Consider the following 12,140-nt stretch of genomic DNA (forward strand, 5'->3'; position numbering starts at 1 on the left):
GCCGAGGCACATCCCGAGCGCGGCTGCACCCGCTAGTGTCCCCGAAGGCTCCCAGGGCAGTCGGAGGGCGCCCCCCGGAGCTGGACAGGGGCCTCGAGCCAACTCCTTTCCGTCACGGCCCGCCGGAAACTTGCCATTTAGAGGTTTGGGGGACAGCGAACGACCCAGGTAGAGCGCGGCGGGGTCTTTAGCCCGACCCACGGGGCGGCCCGAGGAGGTCCCCACCTATGAATTCTGTCCCAGTCGGACGCGCGTCATAACCCCTGTCTCCAAATTTTTTCCAATACGCGCGCGCGCTCCTTTTCTAGGAAGCTAGAGTCTACTCGGCGCACGGATCCCCGTAGTTCTGGGTTCCCCTGGGTGGTCTCAGTTGGTGCAAACAGGCAGCAAGCCCTGGTGACCGCTTTTTCCCCCTCCCTTCACACAAGCAGAGCTTCGGCGTGTCCCCAGAACCTCCGGAGTCCCTCTCTCCAGCCGCACCCATGCTTCTGGCGCGAATGAACCCACAGGTGCAGCCGGAGCTCGGCGGGGCGGACTTGCTGCCCGAGCAGCCCCTGGGGCCCTGCAAGACCGCCGATCTGCTGGTGGTGAAGGAGCGCAACGGCGTCCAGTGCCTCCTGGCGTCCCAGGGCGGCGACGCGCAGCCCCGGGAGACTTGGGGCAAGAAGATCGACTTCTTGCTGTCTGTGGTCGGCTTCGCGGTGGACCTGGCCAACGTGTGGCGCTTCCCCTATCTCTGCTACAAGAACGGTGGTGGTGAGCGCAGGGCTGGCTGAGGCTTTGGACTTGGGAGGCGGCCCGCTCTTGTAGTGTTGGCCGGGAAGGGAGCAGGCATGCACACGCGGGAGAAGAGAAGACACGGGAACGCATTTAGCGAGCAGGAAATAACTATTTAGGGCGATGGGGATCACAGTGCTCTCCGGTAGGGAAATCGAGGCAGGACCTTGGACAGGGGTTCAAGGACCGAGAATAGGGGGCACCTGGTTGGGTCGGGAACTCAGAGTCAATGCAGAGCTTCAGGAAAGGGGAGTAGAGATCGGGAAGTTCTTGAAAGGGTTCCAGAAGAGTTTGGGATGTTCCAGCCAGACACGACATGACAATAACTCTAGCATTCTTAGCCTTGGGGCTTGGACACTAGGGTAGGCAAAATGAGAGCCCATGGCTCACCAGTGGGCTACAAGGTTAAGTTCATACAGCCTTTGTGAGATCAGGCCACTAGATGCCAATAGCAAAGCTGGACCTTGAGGCAGGAAGTCTGGGAGACTGGAGTGTCCTCTTCAGCTTTGCAGGCCCTGTCCACACTGTGGAGTGGGGGGCGGGCAAGTATGGAGAAGACACCCAGCTCTTTTGCCAAGCTCTTTTGCGCCTCCTCTTGATGAGCTGGCATTTTACCCATCTACTCTGGAATGAGAGCCCAGAGGGCACATACAGCCAGCCCCAATGGAAGCAGCCTCAAGCTCCTTTCTGAAAGGCCTGGAGCTTAGCATGGCCATGCCACCGTGGTCCCACCACCTTTACTGAGATATAATGCACAGGAGTGCCCTGCAAAGAACCCAGGGATGTCTTCTAGAAGAAGACACCGGCCCATCCCTGGATCGCCTTGCCTCCTAGTAGTTCCGACGTGGAATTCAAAGGAAGTCAGTTGGAGGCAGGGTGAGAATTTACAGGGGCTGAAGTGGGGGGACCTTGTGTCCCCAGAGTCCAAGATGCACAGCTCTTTGTTTCTGTGTGTCCTCTGGACACTTGCTTTGGGATAAGCAATCCCCAGTATTTGTGAAGAGGGTGTGGTCACCAGAGAGAGCAGGTGGCTTTGAGTTGACCGTGTTGCCTGTAGAAGCATCAGTTCTGACTGAGAAAGGGAATCAAAGCTGGAGCCAACTGATGAGCAGTGGTGTGCTCCCTTCCTGACATGAGTGTCACCGTCAGATAAGGTAGCCGAGACAAAAGTCCCGAGTCTCAGGAGATGCTTCCTGTCTCTGGTGACCCTTGCTACTCTCCCAGCTCAGTACTCTGATCAGTAGACACTGGTGGGCAGAGGGAGAAAGCTAAGGAAGGGAAACACAACCCAAAGGTGAAACTTTTCCTCACATGGTGGCTGCAGATCCTCCAGGGACTCTGGGCAGATTGAGCATTCCGGCCCTTGGGGCCCAATGGTAGCAACAACAAAAAGGTAGATCTTCTGTATTTGTAGCAAATAGGGAGATGATAAATAAATGACAAATTGGGAGACCTTAGGACAAGAAGCATGTCCTTAGCAACTGTCTGAGACTGCTTGCCCTAGACATCAGACACTCGGTCATTAATCAGCAATGTTTCTCTGGGTTAGCTCAGTGTAGGACGTACTGCTAGGCTCTGCAGGGGTCACCTGGATGCATGAGCCATCATTCTGTTTGTCTGGAGCATCCATCCCAGGAGTCCTCATTGTCACGATGTGATAAGTCTTCTCCACTGTTACACACACATTTCAATGCATAGAACATATAATTTAGTTTTAACTAAAACAACACATTTGGCCAAGTTGACACGTGTTCTAAATAGATATTCCAGAGCTCTCATTGACACTGTGTCCACTTGAATACTGTCGTGATGCAGAGACAGCAGCCTGCGTGTACTGGATGATAGACTGTGTGCCTAGGACAAAGTACAGCAAATTTGTCACAGATGTAAAGTTTTTATTGAAACTGACTGAAGTACCTTTCCTAGGTATACTGGAGTGGCCTATCCTGAGTTGCTTCATAATTTATCTTTTGTGGACCTGTTTCCCAAGCAGGCTGAGAAAAGTTGAAGGCACAGACTGCTGTTTTCTAATCCCTGATAAGACTTAAGTCCTAGGAATGTGGTGGAAGGTTCCTACCCACGTGTATTGAACAAATATATTAACAAAATAACCCAAGCTCTCAGAGACTTATTGCCATTTTCATAAGCCATGGCCAAAACATTATGGGAACTAACACAGTGAAGTGTTGGAGATGATGAGGGTGTGTGTGTGTGTGTGTGTGTGTGTGTGTGTGTGTGTGTATGCACACACCCAGCCTAGACATTAACAGTCTTGGCTGTGAAGTTATAGGCTCCAAGTTCTAACTTGTATGGTTTTGGGCAAACTCTCCAGGCCTCAGTTTTCTCATATGTCCAGTAATCTTGTTCGGCCAAGAGGACAGGCAGGGACTAAATGCTCCAGGGCAAGTGGAGGGCCTGTGTGGAGTAGGGCTTAGAGAGGGTAGCTGCTGCTTGTTATCAGTGTCATTGGGATGCCATAGGAAAGGTGTGGGAGAACACTGGTGCTATAGACATTTAAGGAGGGGGCTGTTTAGTGGTGACTCAAGGGAAATCAGCTGCTCTGGACAGGGCAGGTGTGGCAAAACAGTGTTTTAGCATCCACCTGGGACAGGCTTCTCAGGAGGGAAACAGACTGGCTGGAGGGCAAGCCAGAGAGATAAGGGTGAGAGGCAAGTTGGGGCTGGGCTGTGGAAACCTTGGATGCTAGACTGAGGGGGAAGGGCTGCTGTACCAGTGAATTTCCATTTATGATCAGGAGGTTTGCAATTGGTTTGGGGAGGGGTAGTGTAGCCCTTCATTTGGGAGAACAGAGCACTCTTATTTTTAACACTCCCAACCTCAGGGATGCTCAGCTGCTCCCTCAGTCCCTGATCTCCACTGAGACCTCATACTGTTCTTTGTGAGTCCACTCTCCTTTGGTAATTCTGAATTCATCTCCAGAGATGGGCGGGCAGGCAGGTATTTCTTCAATCTTGGAAGAAGCCAAAAACTAGAGTTTTAATTCAAACCCTGATACTCATGGTGACCTCAAGCATCAAAGTTCCTAATATGAAAGAGGACGTGATCTTTGATGACTCAACAGTTCATTGCTCCCCAAGGCCCTGACAACAGCTGTACCCAAGCCAGCCTTAACCATCCTTTCCCTTACCACCTGGCTCTGAGTCTTTGTGTTCTTTGGTGCCAGTGTTAACATAAAACTCTCCAAGTTGGAGTGTTTATACTGGCCCAGACTGGAGAATGTTTTGAAATGATGAAGTTGCCAGTAGTTGATGCCCCTGGCTAATATTTTATGAATGAATTGCTGTCAAAGATCAGCCTGTCTGAACATCTTCTTGAAGACCAGCTGCTGGGATGACAAGCTATGGTTTCTAGATTGTTACCTTTGAACCCAAGATCAGGTCTGTGCTGGTCTCTGGGAAAGAACAAATATATAGGTGTTTGAGGACTCATGTCTGGAAGTGGCCTCTGTGAATTAGCTCCTGTGCATGACGCATTGCAGTGTACTTTATGGCAACCATGGATTTTTGCTTTTGGGCATACCCAGCTTTGAATCAGAGCCTAGTATTTGCTAGAAAAGTGTCTTGGACAAGTCATATGGTGCCTCTAAGCCTCAGTTTCTTTGTGCAGCAAAGAGAGTGGATAATTTTGGACCTTTCTACAGGACCAGATAACATCAGGCAATCTAGATAAAGTGCTTGGGATAATGTCACATAATAGTGGCAAAATAAAAATGCTAAATGCTACCATTTCTATATTTTTTGATGATGCTGGCTACATGTTTAATGCAGGTGTAGGATAAGGTACTAATTATGAAATAAGTAGATTTATTCTGAAAAGAAGTTAATGAAGGAGATACTTTTTTTTTTTTTTTTTTTAAAAAGAACTTCTTGTTAAGCCTGAGGCCATAATGTGACAGATTTAGGACACACACGTTGGGCCTTGTACATGTTCAGGCATTCTATAGCAATGGTTCTCAACCTGCAGGTCATGACCCCTTTGTGGGGAGTGGGGTTCAGAAATCAGATATCCTGCATGTCAAATATTCCCATTACTATTTATACAGTTGCAAAATTTCAGTTATGAAGTAGCAATAAAATAATTTTGTGGTTGGAGGTCACCCACAACATGAGGAACTATATTAAAGGGCTGCAACATTAAGAAGGTTGAGAAGCGCTGGTCTATAGCAGGTCGCTGTATATTGCTCACCCGGACGGTGGGCTCAGCATTTCTGCAGAGGCTCCTACGCTGTGGTTCTGAGTTCCCAGCACACTTCCCTCACTACCCAAATGCTTGGGGTCCTCAATACCACTAACACTGATATAGACATCTGGGCCTTTCCAGCTTGAGATATTTATCTAGCTTGGACACAGGGTTGTCCACATATGGATCTTGTTCAGGTGAGACATTATTCAGACGCACAAGGAGCCAACCAGCATGCTACTCCAGCTGTGGAGTCTGCACACCACTTCGAAGGATCACGGTACTGGTCCAGGCTCATTATCATCTAGTGGCCCACTACTCTAAGCTGGCCGAAAGGATCTGAAGGGCTCTTCCCAACCAAGTGGGATTTAATAGGGAAAAATGCTATATCTGTGTCTCTGCAGTCTCAAACCCAATTGCCTTAGAGAGGATTAAATTCTATGACCAGTAGACAGGGCCCAGGGCTTTCATTAGTGGCACCCCAATATGAGTCACTGCAAAGACCTGTTTACTCAAGAGAAACTCATTGGCTAATGCCCACCCTGCTACAGATATGCCAACCCCTGCCTCTAGGGAATTACAGTCTACTGTAGATAGTCTAAACATTCATGCTATATTATACATGCTCCAAATGGCGGAGGTGAGGTCCTACTCAGCTCTTTGTGGGTCACATTTCCTGTACCAATAAGAGTTCTGAGCATCCAAAACACTTTCGGATCTATTCCTCTTAAGGAGAGTAGAATAGAGGCGAAGGGAAACCAGGATCCCCAAGGCCAGGTCAAGTTCAGGGGTGACATTGTAAGGAAAGGTGCTGCGTATAGAGAACTGGCCCCCAAAATGCTTTCCCTGAGTCCCACCCCCACTGATCTCTGAGAGGAGCTGATTCATGCTGCCAGACTGGTGTGCTTCTTGATTGGAGCGGTCCCTGAGCCTCAAGGCTCAGCATGAGGCCACCTTGAGTCGCACCGAAAGAGAGATCGTGATTGTCGCTCCACCCAACCATGTCCCAGATTCCTGGCCATGGGTTTTCCTGAGCAAATGATCCCAAGGATCTGTTGAATAATGTTCTGGCCAAGGTTTTGTTGCCTTTAGGGACTAGGAACAGAACTCAGGCATAGGGTAGAAGACCCCACCACATAGGCCAGAGGATTCTTAGGTGGCTGATGGAGCTGAGGATAAAAAGGGGAACGCCACTACGGTGTTTCCTCTTGGCCATCAGAGTTCAGTCTAGAGTTCTAAGAGCTGAGAATTCCAAACCTGGGGTTTTTAACGGAACTGTTATAAAGGTTTCTCATCAAAGTAGGAAGGAGAAATGTTTGGATTAACAGTTGTGGTTGGAGTTGTTCTTTCGACCTGTGTCTATGAGAGGACTGTGTCCGAGCCGTGCAAGAGTTTGGGTGGCTTGCTGGTCTTAGATACTAGCCCCTGAGATGGTGCAGGGGCCAGATCTGGCTGTTTTAGGTATTGGCCTAGGCATTGTTGGGTCTGACGGGAGCCTTGGGCAGTGACAGGCCAAAGATGAGCTGCAGAAATTCAGGAAACTGCTCTGTGCGTTTTCACTCTGACTCTGAACACACCAAAGTTTGGCCAGAAGGCTGAAGGAAGTCTGTCCTCAGAAGGCTCGTCTAGGTGACCTTACTTCTTCTGCTGCAGCTTCCGGTGACCACATCTCCTCCACCCTACCCTAGTTCCTCAGGGTTGGGCCCTCACACTCCTCCCAGTGGCCCTTCCTTTACTGGGATACCCCTCACCTTCCCAGGAGGCTATCTAGTGATCTTAGTGGCTACTGGCTTCTCTTCCTGATGAACCAGCATTTTACACAGAAGATTCCAGAACCTCCTGTGCCACTGGAGTTCCTCTATAAGGGAAGAGTATCTGGTTGTGTGTGTCAGTGGTCCTGAGAGACAAATGCCTTTCCATTTTAACTAAATCTATCCAAAGGCTTTTGACCATAGTCTCTAACACAGCGGACACTTCCTTGCAAGGTGGCGTGAACATGTGTGTACAAAGGTCTAGTCCCAGCACTTCATGAGTATATATGGATGTGTGTTGGGATGAAGTCCTATGTGCTAGGGAACCTCATAGAAGCTGAGCCCTCAGGGAAGTATGTCCTGCTATGATTTTCCCAGGTCTGAACCCTGCACTTGCACAGCAAGGGCATTCCAGAGCTGTGACAGGATTCTGGACTTTCAGGCCCCGTGTGAGGTTTGTTGCAATGCACAGCCACATGGGAGATATACAGGGACACAAAGACACACACACACACAGGGACACACAGGCTATCACTTGGTGATGGCCCTTGCAGACCAGTGCACTTGCAAGCAGCCTTTAACGCCAAGATGCCGCTGCAAGGCTGGCTACGAAGATGACCTCAGCCCACCACACCCCCCACAGCTACCCTGAAGCCCCTTCATGTGTGAACGTGGTATATGTGTATGTGTGTGTGTAACAGAGCTCACACCAGTGTGCTACTTAATGTCTTCTTTTAGCAGAGAGAGACGTTGGACCACTGGATGCTTTCTGGTTTTCACTCATTGTCACCATTAAAACATTTTAAATGAAAGTATATTTATATCATACACCCCTTCCATTTTCTCCCTCCAAACCCTCCTCTGTTCCCCTCCCCCATCACCATTCTTGAGCCATCTGGAATTTGAATGCCATGAAACTTCAGCAGGGCCATGACAGAGTCATTCATTGTGCAGAGCTGTGTCTCATGCTGACCCGTCGATGTGAGGGGTCTCTCGCTTTGCTGTGGCTTGAAGTCAGCAACAGGGGAGATGGGCCTCAAGCTGAGTGGTTTACTGGGTTTGTGGAACCATGTGGAAGACTAGGGTTAACAGCACAGGCTAAAACAAACCTGTGACAACTTGGCTGGGTCCTTTACCTTGGCCAGGTAGAACAGAACATGGAGCCTCTGTTGGCAAATCTTGGAACCAACATCTGAGCATTGTTTTCCCTATCCCCTCCTTCTCCTTAGGGTACTGACTTCAGGCTTACTCAATTATTTAAGACCTAACTTCCTGCTTTGGTCCTAGCTCCAGTCCTCCAAGTAAATGACAGCAGAGTGGATGGGACTCAGGCAAATCAAGCCTTAAATCTAAGCTGTAAATGCTTGCTAGTATGAACAAACACTTGAGTTTCCTAAGCCTCAGCTTTCTTGCCTGCAAGGTGGGCGTAGTGGTGATTATCTCTCAGAGATAGTTCTGATTGAACCCTGTGTACAACCCAGGTGGCCTGCCATAGACTGTTACTATGTTGCTAATGGCACATGTTACTTTCTACTAAGCCCATGGCCTCCCCCTATCAGTGCTATCGTTATCACTACTGTTCCTGTGAGCCATGGCAGATGGCAGAAAGGCCCTTCCTGTGAAAGAGGGGCAGAGCAAAAGATAAATGGAAGAAAGGAGACCTCGACACATGGTATCTCAAAGAATCCCAGCCTGGGGCAGAGACTGGAGTGCTGTGTTAGCCTGTGACAAACAGACCAGATAGCTTGGCTTGTCCCAGATCCACAAACACGCCCCCTCCCACATCTTATTCAGACTTATATCTTTTATCTGCGCCAGAATGTTCTAGAATCTGCAAGATATGTGTTGGGAACCAGCCGGGAACTCAGGAGCCAGCCATGTCTGGGCTCAAATCCTATATCCATCACTAACAAGATGTGTAAGCCTGGTAAGCTCACTTGATTTGTCCTTAAGCCTCAATCTCCTCCTCTGGAAAGTGCTCACAGCACTGGTTTCCTACCGGAGGAGTTGTAGTTAGTACAGCTGAACTCAAATCCTTGGTGCCTTGCATGATACGCATGATAAAAATTTGCAGTAGTTTTTCCTATTCTCCACCCTTGGCCTGTCTCTACTCCGGAATGATCTGGGTCTTGCAGCGACAGGACCAGCAAGCTCATCATCCTGTATTCTTCAGAGCCAGACATGCAGAGGCAGACACTGGGTGAGTTGACCGTGGATAGTATGTACCTCTGCCTCAGTTCCTTTGTACTGAAGCGCTTCAGTTTCCACCCATAAAATGGAGTTAGCAATGATCTTATCTCGTAGAAATTCAGTAAGGATGTAAGGCGGTTGCATGAAGTGCTTACACTGCAGCAGGGGTTTAACCTGAGTCAGCTGCCAGGTTGTGTGTTAAAATCACCACTGTGCTCATCTTTACACACTTTTCAACTTTGCTCATTTTTCTGGTGTGGCTGGGTCAGAGATCTGCAGGGCTTGAGCATCTTATTCGGAGGTCCAGGAGGAGTTTGGTTCTGTGCTGGCTGTGTCAGGAAAGGAGCTACTGTTTTATGTTGACCTTTTTTAAACATCCTTGAATCATGGCACTCAGCTCACAGCTCATTTCGCCCACTGAGAGTGTCAGGGCACACAGAGAATTGTCTCTGCCACTGAGACTTGTCCCACTCCACCAGGATTGCCACCTGTGGCCTAGGACTCCCTTCAACTTCTAATTCTGCCCCAATGGGCGGACTTCTTATGGCCTCTTTGGAACAGCTTTTTCCAGCAGCAGCCTATAGCAGGATGAATCCCATGATCTGGAAGGAAGCCTAAAGGAGGATTCCTCTTCTGTCACTTATCAGCGAAGCCATCAGGAAGTGCTGACTTCTCTCTCTGCCTAGCAATGCCCCCTGGGGGACACAATGACCCCAATTACATCATTTTCTTTCATGGGTTGCTGTGACACTCTAAGGGGAATGCAGAAAAGTCAAGTTTGGGGAAGTCATGTGAGACCTTGCAATGATATCAGTCTGAGAGACTTAGAAGCTCCGTGTCTCACCTTAGGCACCTTAGGGCTCCCTGGCTGGTCTGTCCTCTTGCCTGTGCAAGGAAAGGCTGGGCTAACATGAGAAGTTCCAGAGTGAGGCTTCATGAAAGGAAAGGCTCTGGGTTTAGATGAGTTTGGTGGGTACTATAGCATGTGGGGCTTCCTGGTGTGTACCAGGCCCCAGAGACTAGGAGAAGCTGTGGAAACACAGCTCTGTCACTTTGCTTCTTCACTCAAATTTCACTCATCTGACTGCACAACAAGAATTATTATGACTATGAACACCATAGCTACCATGCTTGCTGATACGTCTTCCAAGTGTTCTGTATAACTCTATTGCCACAAAACACCCCCTGGGAACTGACCAGGAAGGCAGATGAATGGGGTCCTCACAGCTGTTGTAGATTCTTGACTGTGGTCCTTTAAGAGGTATCTGTCATGCAAGTCTAATGTTGCCTCTACGTCTTGTAGGTGCCTTCCTGATCCCTTATACACTGTTCCTCATCATCGCTGGGATGCCTCTGTTTTACATGGAGCTGGCTCTGGGGCAGTACAACCGGGAGGGGGCAGCCACAGTGTGGAAGATCTGCCCTTTCTTCAAAGGTAGGAGTGATCTGAGGAAAGTCAAGTATTTCCTCCAAAGCCTTTCTTGGTGTACCCTGAAGAATCTGCTCCCAAAGTGAGATTTACACTAGACCAACTCTCACATGGGGCTCCCAGGTATTGACAACATCAGGACTGTCCACCATTCAAATGTATGCAACAAAAGTAGGTTACATGAGGTATAGCCTTAAACTTGTACTCCAGGCTAGGTCCCACTGGTTGAGTGAATGACTAGAGTGTTTTTATATATGGGAATACAAAGATAGCAGGAATCTCAGTATACACACTTCTGTTCTCATGTCTTTCTTTCATGGCAGACATGGTAAATTGATCATGGATGCCTTCAAGTTCACGCAGAAAGCTGCCATAGAAAGGTTAACACAACAGCCATTACTGCCGTAAGATGAACTTGTACTTGAATTTCGAACAGGTCTGTGGGAAGTAGTCATGACAACTGCCATTCTCAATTCTCTTAGACTAGGGAGAAGGAAGGATGTGTATCAAGGCCAGCATTTCCCAAATGCTTCTTAGAAAAATGGTGACAGCAAGGACAAGTTTGTCTCCCATGAGACTCCCCTGAATGGACAAGAGTCTCTTCAGTACCTTGTATATACTAAGTCCATGGTAAGGACAGGCTGACAACGTTTTACAAGATACATGGATTGGCATCTTTTCTGTTTAGTCACCTGAAATCCAGCCCCAAATGGTTTCATTTTAGTATTCTTTCTGTGTTTTTGAAAATTATGACTAGTTTATAAAGTAACATGCAAAGTGCAGGGCTTCATTATGGAATATGTGTATAATAGATGTGAATATGTATGTACACTCCCCTTCACTTCCTTGATCCAGGTGCTAAAAAAGGGCTGTCTGGAACCTGTCTCAGGTTTGTTTTCTCCTGTTTTAGCACCATTCTCAAGTGCCTTCTTATTAATTGCTGGTAACGATGGCTATTAACAGCTACAAGGTTAAATTCTGCCAAGTTTGAAAACAGCAAACACGTGAGCAAACAAAAAAGCCTTCTATACTCATGTCTTCATTAGTGGACCCAGAGAAAGCCATCAGCGGCTTGACTTGAATCATATGATTGTCTGTTAACCAATCAATCAGTGTGGCTACAGGGAAGCAACACTCTGATTGGCCAGACTTGTATCCTTGGCTACCGCAAGGAAGCTGGGATTATGCCCATTCAAATTTCATCATTAAGAATTGCTGAGGATATCTCTTAAAGCAATGGGTGTGTAAGGAAACTTGTCTACTCTAAGGAAAAGCCACAGCTATGACTCCCCAGGAGCTTCCTAATCATTCAGGCAGTGTGTTGGCACAGCATGCAGGCAGGTGAGGGCAAGACAGGTGTGCACACTACGCTGAGGACCAGTCAGGGAGAGCTTGGTTGGATCTTTCCCTAGACACAGGCCCAGGGGAAGGATTTAAGTTTACCAGGGGAGGTGAGAACCTCTTAGGAGCAACAGCTGCCGAAGGAGAGCCCATTTCCAGTTAAGGAGCCCATCACTGGCCAGTTCCACCATGGGTAGGAAGAGAGAATGTGAGACACATTCCTGTGTTATCCTGCCTGAGTGATGAGGGAGCTGCAGTAGCTATGCTACAACAGCTGGTATGGCGTTAAGGCCTCGGCACTTTTATTTACCTGATGAGTGGACCAAGAAAGCTACAACAGCAAAAGGTTACCAGTGAGGCTCTGACAATCTGCTCCAGGAGGTGTGGGAATATGCAGTGGCTTCATCCCACTTCTAGGGGTGAATGGGTAACAGTGAGACTGGGCCTGGGAA

At 48.5% G+C, this 12,140-nt stretch overlaps 1 protein-coding gene across 1 annotated transcript in view; it reads left to right on the forward strand.

Annotated features, from left to right (window-relative positions):
- Positions 1 to 482: 482 nt before the first annotated feature.
- Slc6a2 (solute carrier family 6 member 2) overlaps positions 483 to 12,140 on the forward strand; it is a 34,134-nt gene continuing 22,476 nt past the window's right edge. Inside the window, exons 1-2 of the mRNA XM_055621323.1 lie at positions 483 to 756; positions 10,222 to 10,353. Coding sequence (XP_055477298.1) covers positions 483 to 756; positions 10,222 to 10,353 — 406 coding nt within the window. The remainder of the gene's footprint in view (positions 757 to 10,221; positions 10,354 to 12,140) is intronic.

Source organism: Psammomys obesus, unplaced genomic scaffold (assembly GCF_907164565.1).
Source record: "Psammomys obesus unplaced genomic scaffold, mPsaObe1.curated_primary_1811, whole genome shotgun sequence".
Classification (NCBI taxonomy): domain Eukaryota; kingdom Metazoa; phylum Chordata; class Mammalia; order Rodentia; family Muridae; genus Psammomys; species Psammomys obesus.